A 15,626-nucleotide genomic window follows, 5' to 3' on the forward strand; every position below is an offset into this window, starting at 1 on the left:
GGCAACATCCTAGTAAATCTCCTCTGCATCCTTTCCAAAGCTTCCACATCCTTCTTATAATGCGGTGACCAGAACTGTGCGCAATACTCCAAGTGCGGCCGCACCAGAGTTTTGTACAGCTTCACCATAACCTCTTGGTTCCGGAACTCGATCCCTCTATTAATAAAAGCTAAAACACTGTACGCCTTCTTAACAGCCCTGTCAACCTGGGTGGCAACTTTCAAGGATCTGTGTACATGGACACCGAGATCTCTCTGCTCATCTACACTACTAAGAATCTTACCATTAGCTCTGTACTTTGCCTTCCAGTTACTTCTACCAAAGTGCATCACCTCACACTTGTCGGCATTAAACTCCATTTGCCACCTCTCAGCCCAGCTCTGCAGCTTATCTATGTCTCTCTGCAACCTACAGCATCCTTCGACTATCCACAGCTATCCACAACTCCACCAACGTTAGTGTCGTCTGCAAATTTACTAACCCATCCTTCTACGCCCTCATCCAGGTCATTTATAAAAATGACAAACAGCAGTGGACCCAACACCGACCCTTGCAGTACACCACTAGTAACTGGTCCCCAGGATGAACATTTCCCATCAACTACCACCCTCTGTCTTCTTTCAGCAAGCCAAGTTCCGATCCAAACTGCTGTATCTCCCACAATTCCATTCCTCCGCATTTTGGACAATAGCCTATTGTGGGGAACCTTATCGAACGCCTTGCTGAAATCCATATACACCACATCAACAGGTTTACTCTCATCTACCTGTTTGGTCACCTTCTCAAAGAACTCATTAAGGTTTGTGAGGCACGACCTTCCCTTCACAAAACCGTGCTGACTATCCCTAATCAATTTATTCTTTTCTACATGATTATAAATCCTATCCCTTATAACCTTTTCCAACACTTTACCAACAACTGAGGTAAGGCTCACTGGTCTATAACTACCAAGGTTGTCTCTACTCCCCTTCTTGAACCACATTTGCTATCCTCCAGTCATCTGGCACTATTCCTGTAGACAATGACGAGTTAAAGATCAATGCCAAAGGCTCGGCAATCTCCTCCGTGGCTTCCCAGAGGATCCGAGGATAAATCCCATCCGGCCCAGGGGACTTATCTATCTTCACCTTCTGAAGGATTTCTAATACCTCTTCTGTGTGAACCTCAATCCCACCTAGTCTAGTAGCCTGTATCTCAGTATTCTCCTCGACAACATTGTCGTTTTCTAGAGTGAATACTGTTGAAAAATATTCATTTAGCGCTTCCCCTATCTCATCTGATTCCACACACAACTTACCACTACTATCCTTGATTGGGCCTAATCTTACTTTCGTCATTCTTTTATTCCTTAAATACCTATAGAAAGCCTTAGGGTTTACCCTGATCCTATCCACCAACAACTTCTCATGTGTCCTCCTGGCTCTTCTGAGCTCTCTCTTTAGGTCTTTCTGGGCTACCTCGTAGCCCTCAAGTGCCCTAACTGAGCCTTCACATCTCAACCTAACATAAGCCTTCTTCTTCCTCTTGACCAGAGATTCCACCTCCTTCGTAAACCACAGCTCCCGCACTCTACAGCTTCCTCCCTGCCTTACAGGTACATATTTATCTAGGACACACAGGAGCTTTTCCTTGAATAAGCTCCACATTTCTAATGTGTCCATCCCCTGCAGTTTCCTTCCCCATTCTATGCTCCCTAAATCTTGCCTAATCTCATCGTAATTGCCTTTCCCCCAGCTATAACTCTTTCCCAGTGGTATACACCTATCCCTTTCCATCACTAAAGTAAACATAACAGAATTGTGATCGCTATCACCAAAGTGCTCACCTACTTCCAAATCTAACACCTGGCTGGGCTCATTACCCAGTACCAAATCTAATGTGGCTTCGCCCCTTGTTGGCCTATCTACATACTGTGTCAGGAAGCCCTCCTGCACACTCTGGACAAAAACTGACACATCTATGGTACTCGAACTATCGTGTTCCCAGTCAATATCTGGAAAGTTGAAGTCCCCCATGACAACTACCCTGTCTCTCTCACTCCTATCGAGAATCATCTTTGCTATCCTTTCCTCTACATCTCTGGAACTATTCAGGGGCCTATAGAAAACTCCCAACAGGGTGACCTCTCCTTTCCTGCTTCTAACCTCAGCCCATACTACCTGAGTTGACGAGTCCCCAAACATCCTTTCTGCAACTGTAATACTGTCATTGACCAACAATGCCACACCTCCACCCCTTTTACCATCTTCTCTGTTCTTACCTCTTTGCCTGTTTGTGATGTTCCCCTACTGAACAAGTGTGAGGTGATGCACTTTGGTCGGAGTAACTGGAAGGCAAAGTACAGGGCTAATGGTAAGATTCTTGGCAGTATAGATGAGCAGAGAGGTCTCGGTGTCCATATACACAGATCCTTGAAAGTTGCCACCCAGGTTGACAGGGCTGTTAAGAAGACATACAGTGTTTTAGCTTTTATTAATAGAGGGATCGAGTTCCGGACCAGGAGGTTATGGTGAAGCTGTACAAAACTCTGGTGCGGCCGCACTTGGAGTATTGCGCACAGTTCTGGTCACCGCATTATAAGAAGGATGTGGAAGCTTTGGAAAGGGTGCAGAGGAGATTTACTAGGGTGTTGCCTAGTATGGAGGGAAGGTCTTACGAGGAAAGTCTGAGGGACTTGAGGCTGTTTTCATTAGAGAGAAGAAGGTTGAGAGGTGACTTAATTGAGACATATAAAATAATCAGAGGGTTAGATAGGGTGGATAGGGAGAGCCTTTTTCCTGGGATGGTGACAGCGAGCACGAGGGGGCATAGCTTTAAATTGAGGGGTGAAAGATACAGGACAGATGTTAGAGGTAGTTTCTTTACTCAGAGAGTAGTAAGGGAATGGAACGCTTTGCCTGCAACGGTAGTAGATTTGCCAACTTTAGGTACATTTAAATCATCATTGGACAAGCATATGGACGTACATGGAATAGTGTAGGTTAGATGGGCTTGAGATCGGTATGACAGGTCGGCACGACATCAAGGGCCGAAGGGCCTGTACTATGCTGTAATGTTCTATGTAATCATGAGCTGCAAATCTCTAGTGGGCACTTGGGATAGGGTAGCACTGAGTTTGAGAGAGTGTTTCAATCAAATGTAGTTGTGGTCAGATAAACTGTGTAGCCTGATAATTGCATAGCATCAAAAGTGAGAGAAGGGGGCTGGTTTGTGCAAGAGAGTCTCAGTCATGCCACAACATGCCATGAGTAGTGTGTCTTTAAGGCAGTTGTGTTATTACTGTGTCAGTGGGGGCAATGTCGATGCTTGTCTGGATGTGTAGAAGCCTTTAAAAGACAGTGCAGGCACAAGGAATGTTGGTCTTTCAGTGGATTTCTACTGAGTGGCAAGTTGGCCTGGGAACGGAACTTGGACAGTTGTGGATATAATCAGATATGAGGGTCACTATATCACAATGAGGGTCACAATGAGAAACCTTACAAAAAAAAACCTTAACACAACTTGCACTCAGGAAAACATCTTACGTTTCTCGGCTAATACATTCAGCTGAGCAAAATGGGAGACAACTTTGGATCAAATGAAGTGGGAGGTGAGTTATCATTCAGTAAGCAGGACAGAATAATCCGCCTGCATGTTCTGCAATATGACCTTGTCCAACCCTTTGCCCACTCCTGTCACTTTCCGCAAACAATAAATGCTGGCCTCGCCTGCAAAGCCCATATCTCATGAATTAAATTTTAAAAATTATTTGATATTTGCTAATTTGATGCTTACATCCCCTTTGCTGACCCAATTTAAATATTATTTTCATTTGCACTAACCATTCCTTTTGTTGCTGCATTGAATCATTTTGCCTTTAACTCTTTAACCCCAGTTCAAACTCAGTTCTGCTCACCTATTTAAAGGACCTATGAGTTCAAGTTTTGAGAATAATCTTTTCTGGTTGTCTGTGAACTATCTCTATTGAAACAATGTTCTGAACAAGTACTACAGGATACTCCAATACACACTTTATAGAATTCTTCCCAGCACATCGCAACCAGCAATGTGAGGGTACGGAGAACATTTTCTCTAAATAAAAATTAAAACCAGCTGCTTGTTACATGTTATTACTGGGCAATGAGTGTACATAAGTTTCAAAACAATTGAAAGTTTTATTTGAAGATGTGGGCCCCAAGCCTCTGTGGGGAATCTATGTTCTCTTGCTAAAACTCTCATACCAAGACCATTGGAATCCATGAAAAAATGACAGGGCTCCCCCTGAAGGTGCTGTGTCTTTATTATTGTTTGGATTTTCCGACATCCAAAGAAAGGAATTGAATCTCTGGTTTCGCTCAAACGAGTAAGGCCAGGGAGCAGAGATGAATGCCTTTTTTTGTGTTTTGAGTTTCCATGTAGTACCGCAGAGCAGAGATAGCAAGAACTGCAGATGCTGGAGTCAGAGATAACAAAGTGTGGAGCTGGAGGAACACAACAGGAGGGGTAGGGCTGGGGTAGGTAGTTGGGATGGTGATAGGTGAGTACAGATAGGCAGTGGTAAGGAGTGGTCAGTGAGGTGGGAGGGGCAGAGAGGTGGGAGAGAAGACGGGCCGGTCAAGTCAGGGAGGCAGGGATGAGAGGGAAGATTGGACCTGGGAAGAGGTCAAGAGTGGGCAGATTTTAAAGCTGGCGAATTCCATGTTTAGGCCATTGGGCTGTAGGCTCACGAGGAGGAATATGAGGTGTTGCTCCTCCAGTTTCTGGGTGGCATCATTGTGACACTGGAGGAGGCCCAGGATGGACATGTCGCCCAGGAGTGGGAGGGGAGTTTAAACGGTTTATGACGAAAGGTGTTGTCATTTGTCGCGAACAGAGCGCAGATGCTCTATATAAAGGTTTCTGAGTCTCCGTTGGTCTCACCGATATAGAGGAGGCCACATCGGGAGCAGTGGATGCAGTAGACCAAGTTGACAGATGTGCAGGTGAACCCCTGTCTTATGTGGAAGGTTTGTTTTGTGCCTGGGTTGGAGGTGAGTGGGGAGGTGTTGGGGCAGGTGTAGCACTTCCTGTGGTTGCAGGGAGAGGTTCCGGGGGTGGTGAGGCTAGTGGGGAGTGTGAAGAGGACAAGGGAGTCACGGAGAAAGTGATCCCACCAGAAGGCAGATGTTGGATGCGGAGTTTAGTGGGGTCATAAGACCATAAGACATAGGAGTGGAAGTAAGGCCATTCAGCCCATCAAGTCCACTCTGCTATTTAAATCATGGCTGATGGGCATTTCAACTCCACTTCCCTGCACTCTCCCTGTAGCCCTTGATTCCTCCTGAGATCAAGAATTTGTCGATCTCTGCCTTGAAGGCATCCAACGTCTCGGCCTCCACTGCACTCCGTGGCAATGAATTCCACAAGCCCACCACTCTCTGGCTAAAGAAATGTCGTCTCATTTCAGTTTTAAATTTACCCCGTCTGGGTCCTAGTCTCCCCGCCTAACGGAAACAACTTCCTAGCATCCACCCCTTCTAAGCCATGTTATAAGTGAGCACAAGGGGGATTCTGTCTTTGTTTTTGTCGGAGAGAGGTGATGTGAGGGCAGAGTTGTGGGAAACTCAAGAGATGCATTTGAAGGCCTTTTTCATCACCGGACAAGGGAATTTGCAGTCCTTGAAAAAGGAGGACAACTAGGATGTGCAGGAGTGGAACGCCCCAGCTTGGGAGCAGACGTGGCAGAGGCGGAAAAATTGAGACTAAGGGATCATTTTCTTGCAGGAAGGTGGGTGAGAGGAGATGTAGTCTAGGTAGCTGTGGGAGTTGGTGGGCTTGAAATAGATGTCAGTTTTGATGCGGTCACCAGAGATGGAGACAAGGAGGTCCAGGAAAGAGAGAGAAGTATCAGAGATGTTCCACGTGAATTTGAGGTTGGGGTGAATGGTGTGAGTAAAGTTGACGAACTGTTCAAGCTCCTCGTAGGAGCATTAGGCAGTGCCAATGCAGTCATCAATGTAACAGAGGAAGATGTGGGGGATAGTGCCAGTGCAGCAGTGGAAGAGAGACTGTTCCACATATCCTACAAAGAGGCAGGCATAGCTTGGGCCAATGTGGGTGCCCATGGCCACCCCCTTAATCTGTAGGAAGTGGGAGAATTTAAAGGAGAAGTTATTAAGGGTAAGGACGAGTTCAGTTCAGCAGATGAGGGTGTTGGTGGAGGGGGCCTGGTTGGGCCTGTGGGAGAGGAAGAAGCAGAGGGCTTTTCGGCCTTCTGCATGGGAAATGTAAGTGTACAGTGGTTGGATGTCCATACTGAAGATGAGGTGTTGGGGGCCAGGGAATTGGAAGCCTTGGAGGAGGTGGAGGGCATCATCTGTGCCCTGGATGTAGGTGGGGATTTCCTGGACTTGGGGCAAGAAACAGAGTCAAGATAAGTGAAGATAAGTTCAGTGGGGCAGGAGCATGCAGAGACAATGAGTCAGCTGAGACAGTCAAGTTTGTGGATTTTGGGAAGGAGACAGAAACAGGCGGTGCGGGGTTGGGAAACAATGAGGTTGGAGGCTGTGGGTTGGAGGTCACCTGAGGTGATGAGGTTATGAATGGTTGGAGAGATGATGGTTTGGTGGTCCAGGGTGGGGTCATGATCAAGGGGGCAGTAGGAGGAGGTGTCAGAGAGTTGGCACCTGGCCTCAGCTATATAAAAGTCCGTGCACCACACCACTACTGTGCCCCCTTTATCTGCAGGTTTGTTGGTGAGATTAGGGTTTTGGTAATGCCCAGACCCATCCTAATCCCAATATAACTGTGAGAATCATATGCAAAAGACATTTGGGGCCAAATATTCAAGCGACCTATTAGTACGTTGCATTGAGAATGCAACTTATTCAAGAAAAATGCAACTTACAAACTGAAAATGTTTATCTCACTAGTTATTTATTATATCTGAAACATTTTGCAATATACATTCATTTCTCATATAAAAATATAACGAGATACACTCTCCCTGTCACTCATTTATAGTCAGTAAACAATAAGTCTGAATCAATGAATTGACTTTGTGAAGCATACATCAGCCAAAAGCAAGAGAATTAGTTGGAAATCTACCAATGAGAAACCTTCATGGAATTGTCTAAGCATCCAACCCAGAATGACCAGTGAAGAACAACAATACTTCTTTTCACAGATTGGCTCAGTGGATGTGGGTGCCTCTGGCTGCGTCAGTATTGCCTGTCCTGAGTTGACACTGAGAAGGTGGTGGTGAGCTGCCTTCTCAAACTTTTGCTGTCCTTAGAGTAATCACACCCACAGTGCTGTTAAGAAGGGGCTTCCAGGATTTTGACGCAATGACACTGAAAGAGCAGCAATATATTTCCAAGTCAGGATGGTAGATAGATTTAGAGTGGAGCTTGGAGGGCCGATGTATACATCCATCTGCTACCTTTGGTCTTTTAGGTGGTTGAGGTCACAAGTTCAGAATGTGCTGTCGTGAGAGTCGGTGCAGTCAGCTTGCAGATGGTATACTCTGCGGTCTCAGTGTGTTGATTGATAGAGGATTAAATGTTGGATGTGCTAGAAGTGAGCAGCTTTGGCCTGATGATGTTGAACTTCTTGAGTGTTGCTGGAGCTGCATTCATTCAGACAACAGGAGTGTATTCCACAACATTCTTGACTAATGTCTCATAGAAGAGTCAGTAAGTAAGTTACCACAGGATTGCTAGCCTTTGACCTGTCTCGTAGCCGCAGTATTTAGATGGCTGATCCGGTTCAGTTTCAGGTCATTTGTAAACTCGAAATGTTGATAGTGGACTATTCATCGATTATAATTACATTGGATGTCAAGAGGTGAATGTTTTTAATCTCAATCTCTTTCACAAACTTCGTCTTGGATTTGATAGTTCTGTTTCCAGATATGTCTCTGACAGCTGGAGACAGGTCCTGGAGTATTAACATCTGTCATGTGCATAGATTTCTGAGCTGATATACAGCTAGAAAATGGTTCTGTTCAACTTCCCAACAGTAGCTGCTGTTTATTTTCAGAATTATTTATAAACAATCTAAGACAACCATTTGAAAAGCCTTATACATTGAAGTTTACATTGAGAACCTCTTTCAACAAACAGATCAATTCAGTGCATCTGCAACTGTGTGAGAAAGACTGAAAAACAGAGATTCAGCTCATATGTAGCAGGCTGCTAATGACATGTCTGTTGGATATTTTCTGTTTTATTCAAACTAAAACAAATTGATTCATTTTTCTTGATGAATAAAAATCATTTTCCATGTTTGTGCCTGTGAAACTGTCTCAGTTCCTGTGCTTTTGATAAATTGGAGTCAGAGGATGAGTAGCCAAATGATAGCAAATTGGCTACGAACACCGAAAGCAGAGAGTAAGAGTCTGAAATCATCACTCAGATTCGAAAAAAAAACGAAATCGATCTTCCATAGGATCAGTCCTGAGAACCAAGCTGCCCGTTATTTGCATAAGCTACATACACTCAGAAACTGGAATGGAATTTCAAAATTTGCTGATGAGAACAAATTGTGGGGCTCAACTAATGCCAAGAATTACCACAACAACACACAGGAAGACATTCATAGACTTGGCACAATGGGGCTGCCTTGCTGACAAATAAACAGAGTCATAGATAAGAATCAGAGGTACATTTTGAATGAAAGGAATATTAGCCTAATCGGTCAAGGAGCAGAGGGATGTGTGTGAGGGGTGGTGTCACTGTGGCTCAGTATTTAGTACTGCTACTCACAGCACCACGACCTAGGCTCAATTCCACTGCCAGGTGATTGTCTGCATGGAGTTTGCACGTTTTCCCTGTGTCTGCATGGGGTATTTTTCTGGGTACTCCAGTTGCCACAATCCAAAGATATGCTGGTTAGGTGGATTGGCTCCACTAGATTATTCTGTAGTGTCCAGGGATGTGTAGTTGAGGTGGATTAGCCTAGCGAATGCAGGATTATAGAGATAGGATGGGTCAGGGTGAGATACTGTTTGGAGGACTGGATGGGTCAAATGGCCTGCTTCCATACTGTAGAGATTCAATGATTTAGTAAAAGTAGGGCTGCACATTTTTAAAAGCATCCTTTTTATTGCCATTTATGTATGCATGTGAATGAACAGATCTGAATAATCTGGTTCCAGTCAAGTTTTGGAATTTGATGTGTGCACTCCAGTGTTTCTATCCTGCAAAGATATCACAAGGTACACATTTATGGAGCCACAGGTTCATCACACCATTGTCTAAGAAACACAAAGCCCAAGCTCATTTTTAGAGAGCAGGGTTGAAATTCACAGAAAACTTCTAGAACCATGTTTAGTTGACACTATTGAACATAACATATTGAATAAAACATAGATACATTGATGAAAAGGGTTTAACAAGATGGTGCCAGAAATCCATTAGGAAAAGCTGGAGAGGCTGCTGTTTTTTCTTTACTTCAGGAAAGAGATGATCTTTTGGATGTCGTAAAGATTATGATTGTGAAGAAGATATTTTCATTTGATGGGTTTGGAGTCGGCGGAGGGGGGAGTAGAATGAGGTGACATAAATATAAGATAATTGTTAATACTTCAAATTGTGAATTCAGAAAAGTAACTTTATCCATTCAGGAAATGGTTAGGATTTGGAACCATAAGGGGAAAACTGGGGCAAATATCACAGATACATTTAAGGAGAGGCCAGAAGAATGAGGCGGGAAGGGGCAGGATATTATATTGATAGGGTTAGATGAAGAAATGGGGGGAAGAGGGGCTGAACACAGTAGAAATATAAGCTTATTCCACTTGTCCCAAATGACCCAATAGTACCTTGTATGCTCATTTAACACTCCTCTGACTCTCACACCTAGCGCTCCTGCTGTTTCAAAGGATGGGACCCTGAATTTGATGGAATGATGACACTGTGTACTTGTCCAGTCAAATTCAGCTTCAAGCCATCATTAGCCTCACCGGGGAGATGCAGCTTCCATGTAAGCACTCTGCAGCAAAATAGAGGCTCGTTCCTACCCAGAGCAGATGGCAGCCTGGGTTAGTTCAGCTGGTTCAAGCTAGCTGTAAAAAGCACTTTTAGTGAGCAGACGTCTCCATTTTGAATCACGTTCTCTCTCACTCATTTACTTGCCATCATTGCCTGCTGCTCCTTTCAAATTAGAAAGCCTCGTATCAGTCATTAAACAACAAAAACCCACCCCATTGTCCCTAATCAGATGCTGATCTTGCAGGTTGGCATTGAATTATCTGCTTGGGGAAAGATCACATTGTCTGATCGTTCCTCATACCATGGGCTTCTGACCCCCTGTTTGAGTCTGACTATGCAGTTCAGCTGCTCACTGAGAAAACCCAGTGCCACTATGGAGACGTCATCAGCCAAGTTGCATTGAAAGGAAATGCATGTCAGAGAATTTCACCATCTTTTTTGAAATTCCATTCTCAAGTTGTAGGCAGCGTGGGCTAAGCCAGCGTTTCTTGCCTGTCCCTAATTGTTCAGTGGGTAAGAGATGTGCCAAGTGATCCATCCCAGTTAAGATTCACCACATTGCTGTGGGTCTAGAGTCACAGGGAGGCCAGACTGCGTAAGGATGGCAGCTTCCCTCTGTAAAGGGCATTAGTGAATCAGATGGTTTTTCACCCCTCCCCACCCCACTCCCACCAAAAAAATTCAACAAAGATTTCCAACGTCATCATTGGAATTCCAATTCCAGAGTTTTATTGAATTTAAGTTCCACCATCTGTCACGGTGAGATTTAAGCGCAGGTCCCCAGAACATTAGCCCGGGAACATGGATTAATAGGTAACAATAACACTACTAGGCCACTGCCTCCCCAAATGTAATTTGAATATAACTGTTATTTCAGAGGCAGTTAAAAGTCAACCCCATCATCTCTGGCTGTTAATCAATAAATGTCGGTCTGACATCTAGACATGAAGTTGAAAATCTGCCTCATAGTCTAAACATCACTCTCCAGATGTCACACATTATTATTTCCAAACAATCCAAAAAGTGTTGTCAACTTGTGGACTGTAGCATAAAACCAACAAAGATGTTCCAATCTGCCATGTCAGGTGAACAAACAACATTTTGCACTTCAATTGGCCACAGTCTATGTGCATTTACCCACAATTAGACTTCGTGGTCTTCCAGGAACACTATTTCATCCAAGCAGGATTGGCCATAGGGTAACACAATTGTCATTACACTGCAGGATTACACTGATTTTAACTCTGAGCAGAAATTCATCAAATATGAACTAGAATTGGCAGGAAAGCTGCCCCAAGCTTGACAGTGTAGGTCCAGCTGAGCAATAATAAGTCCTGAGCATCATCCTTTGTGCCTATGGTCTGTTGCCTCCTGAAGCAGGTGGTCTGGTTTGTTGTCAGACAGAATAAAAAGGAGTTTGATGCCAGGAACTGAAAGAGTGGTACCTTGTGCTCTATAGGAGAAGGCTCAGTGAGCTGGAAGTGAGGAGTGCAGATCTGAAGATTCCTTGTTCAAGCCCAATGATATGTTGTCGGGATTACAGTAACTGGACCTAGCCCTGCATAAGCAGCACAGACATCCTTCTTAGATTTTACTTACTGATGTTGCCTTTCCTGCTGGAACCAAGGGAAGGAAAACAGATGAGAAGGTTTCAGCTGCTGAACTCCAATATAAGAACCAAAAGAAAACCTACTAAAGTGACAAAATCTGCTATTCTGGGTTTGGCATAATCATTGTGTTGTTAATTTCAAAAAAGCAAATTGAATAGATTTCCAGTTAAAATCCTTTATTTGGTTTACCGTCACCATTTAAGGTCTCCCTCAAATCCTCACTAGCCCCTGGATAATCAGTGGTATTGTCAATATTGATTTTCCCTATTTTCCAAAAGGCTACACTGCTTATTCTCATTTTGCTGTTTGTCTGATAACCTCTAATCTTTTAACTTCCTGCTGATATGAGGCCCACAGTCTGTCTTAATTGTTTGTACTTCTGCACTCATCAGTCTGAGATGTACTTTGCAGTGAAATGAATAGGTAGAAAATCATAAGCTAGTGAGCAAAGAAGCAGAAAACCTCAGTTGTTTTATCTTTCTGGATGTGGTAACCGAATATGAAGCATGGATTTTATCTCCCGGATGGGAAGCAGTGGGAGAGCTGTTGAATCTTTCCACCTTAGAGTCTTTGCGGGAGTCTTGAGCTGATTATCATAGCCCACACTAAACAATTGCAGAGTGGCACCTAGCAAGCTGCAAGTGTGTTTCAAACATGTGGCTTAGGTTGAGTGATCACTGGAATTCAGAAGGGATTTAGTGTTGGAAATAATGGGGGGGGGGGTGCGGTCTGTGAAGACATTGCTTGGAGGGACACAGAGGGACAAACTTGCCCTCCCCAGTCTCTCAAGGAAATTGTTTTTTCTAATCAACATTTTGGGTGCATGCTGTGGATATCAGGCATGTCTCAACGATTGAAGCAAACGTGGCTTTGTAAACTCTTAGAGCTGTTTTTCTCTGTTCAGATGGAATTAAGTTCAAACCTGAGAACTCTGATGTGAAATCCATAAAATGGTGCCCCTATTGGCCACTAATATTGGAACTACACATGACTTTAGATCAATCAAGTTTTTGATAAGGTTTTCATTACAACATTTCTATTAATTGTACTTATATTCTTGCAACATTACGGTTAAATGGCTTATGTTAAGCACTTGATTTTTCTGGAATGAGTTCAGCTTGAAATAAAAGAATAAAAAAAGAAATTTAATGTCTTGCCCTTCTATGTAAAAAAAAATCCTGTTTTAAATATACTATTTTTGAAATTGTAAATGTTCCTTCTGTTATACGTGCCTTTGAATAGGATTTCTTCTCATGCTAGCCCCCCAATGATATCAATTGCTATTGTGTTTAGAATTTTTATGCTAAATAATAAGTTTTGTGAGTTGATTTCATGCCCTCAATGAGCTAAATGCATTTTTTTTTGCCAAATATCTGGTAAAATGGTAGCAAGGCCCATTAGTAATAAAAGAATATGACTACTCTGTATACCAGCTACTAAAGTGTATCACATCTTGCCATATGCAGATACAGATCCAGACTTCGGCTCTAAACCAATATATAGTTTTATTTGCATAAGACAGGTGGGTGAGTATTAAACACCCAGGTTACCTCTATACATTGGGATGTTAAAACGCAAATCTGTGTCTTATGCTGAGGAATATATCAGGGTCTCAGAATGTACCTAGCTGTTCCATTATATATTACAGAGCTTAATTTACAAAGCTCTGCTCTGACTGAAACATAGATAAACTACATCAACACCAACAAAATCTGTAATTGGGCACCTCTGGCTAGCAAACACCTACAAAAGTAGACAGCAGTCTGGAAATGACACTATGCCCCTGCCACTGCCCTCAACCCCCTTTTCCAGCTTTGACACAGCTGTCAGTCAATCCCACAACCCCTGGCTGAGTCTAAATCTCTCACTTCAATGTCAAAATGACCGACAGAAACTCAGGTACATGTATAATTGTAAAAGCTGTACATATTTGAAGTTAGAGAACCATGAAGCAAAAGATAACTGCACTTTTCATATCTGCATTAGATCAACAGCTATCCATGGAAGATTGCATGCCTGGTAGAGGAAAATGGGTGAAAAGGAAGTACATACCTTTAGTCAAAGGTAAATAATGCAAAATATAACAACCAGTCTGCTGACTATTGCAATTATCAACAAACTCTTTGAACATGGCATTTCCCTCCTCAACGTCAATCAAAGAATAAGAGTAAATGAATGTTTTATGGTACCTACTTTGGAACAATTTGTTTTCCAACATTGTTGGAAATTAGCAGAGGAAGAGCTGTTTCTTGTTATGGACAGCTGCACTGAAACGGTAGGATAAAATGCCAACAATTTTACGAACTTAGGGGAAAGGCCATAATAGAAGTTACAATTCATAATTTGTAGACAACTGCCCCACCTACGAACAACACACCACAGGTGGAGTTGATTACTGATTGCTGTAGGTGATCTGGAATTCATCGCACAGTGAAAACATTATAGCTTTCTCAGATAAAGTTTAATGAGAGACCATCCTTCACAAAGCAAGCACAATGCTAATACCCGCCAATCCTTCTGTTGAGTCTCAATGAGAGAACGGTAACAAAGGATGACAGGGAACACAGGCAAGCGGCTATTGGGAATAACAATAAGAGGGAGGTAATGTAAGGCCAGGAAAAGACAGCGAATTTCCCAAAAGTGAGGCAAAATTGCAGATGACCACGAAGGCTGACTTTATCACATCCTCTAGCAGTTAGTCACAGTGCCATCAACAAGAGAGATGGAAGCTGGTTATTTGCTCATCCTCAACATAAAGGCAATGAACACAGCACAATGACACAAAAGGAAAGACAAAATTTAAAATAAAATTGAAGAAGGAATAAAAGGCAGAATAAAGGATCTTTTTGGAGGTGATTCTTGGCAGTTTTTACATGATCGCTGAGCAATATCAGTCCTGATATCTTTATGGAAGAGAGAACATGAATAATCATGTTATAATGTAGACTGGACATTACCACTGCTGAATGTCTAGGGTTACCTGAGGCTTTGAAGCACCTGCTGTTTACAATCTGTCATGATCAAACACTCCTGCCTTCAAGCATCTGCTCTTCTATTTACACAGTTTATGCTTTTGGGAATGTGTGAAAACCTGGTTAGCAAAAGGGATACCTGACCCTGAGAGTCAGTGAATAATTCAGGCAAACTTGCTGCTCCATCTACTGCAGATTTCCTAACAATTGGGAGCTGAAATATTTAACCCATGAACCTCATAATGCTCATTTGCCTCATGAGGATGTGTAAAACCCTTCATTATTAGATATTCTGGAAAAAAATCAGGAATGTTGAAGAAGGGATAATGTTAACATTCTCATGTTATTTCACTTCTAAAAAATGAAAGCTATTAACATGAAGATTTCCATGCTAAAAAATGACTCCAATTGCAGTCATCGGCTGTAGAACACAATTGCATGGAAAAGATAGCTAGAATATTTCACAATTTTTAGTGATCATATAACTGGAATGCAGCCTTTAGCAATATATGTTTGTTGTTAACATCAGTCTGGAGTAAGATTTGTGATGACAGTGACTCAGATTTAATAACTGGACGCTGTTTATATTTTTGGATATATACCAAAACTGGCCATATTTTCAAATCTAATGAATCATTGTCATACCTCTTGAATGGCACTAGCTATTAGTTGAACTTTAGGAAATGCACAATTGTCCATTAACAATTCACTGATGGTGCAACAATTTTTGCAGTTATCTCTGCACTTCGGTTTTTGTCTAACAATATGAAATTGTCAGTGTACACAGATGCTCTCAAAGTTGAATAAGCTCTATATTCAAAGCAGTTTAAATCATAAAACATGGCTTAACCAAACAAGGCTAAGATATGTTTTCTCTAGAAAAACTCCATTAAACTAACATTAATTCGTCATTCCTTTGAAACAATGGCTCTTAAAAGGTACACATTGGCTCAGCAATGAGTCAATACATTTCATCTCGAAACGCAGCATCAGCAATGTTCCCAAAGGAGACAGGTTTAAACATTTGAGAAGCCACACTTTTTTTGTGAATAATTACACATGGGTAATTGGGACATGGTGCACTTATAGTTATA

General features: G+C 42.6%; 1 protein-coding gene across 2 annotated transcripts in view; it reads left to right on the forward strand.

The window, feature by feature from the left end:
- LOC125447272 (genetic suppressor element 1-like) overlaps positions 1-15,626 on the forward strand; it is a 277,157-nt gene that overhangs the window by 24,500 nt on the left and 237,031 nt on the right. The window contains exon 2 of one of the 2 annotated variants that reach the window (XM_048521570.2): positions 13,547-13,624. The exons of the other annotated variant lie outside the window; for it this stretch is intronic. Coding sequence (XP_048377527.2) covers positions 13,547-13,624 — 78 coding nt within the window. The remainder of the gene's footprint in view (positions 1-13,546; positions 13,625-15,626) is intronic. 2 annotated transcript variants of the gene reach the window in all.

This window comes from Stegostoma tigrinum, chromosome 2 (assembly GCF_030684315.1).
Source record: "Stegostoma tigrinum isolate sSteTig4 chromosome 2, sSteTig4.hap1, whole genome shotgun sequence".
NCBI classification, from domain to species: Eukaryota; Metazoa; Chordata; class Chondrichthyes; order Orectolobiformes; family Stegostomatidae; genus Stegostoma; species Stegostoma tigrinum.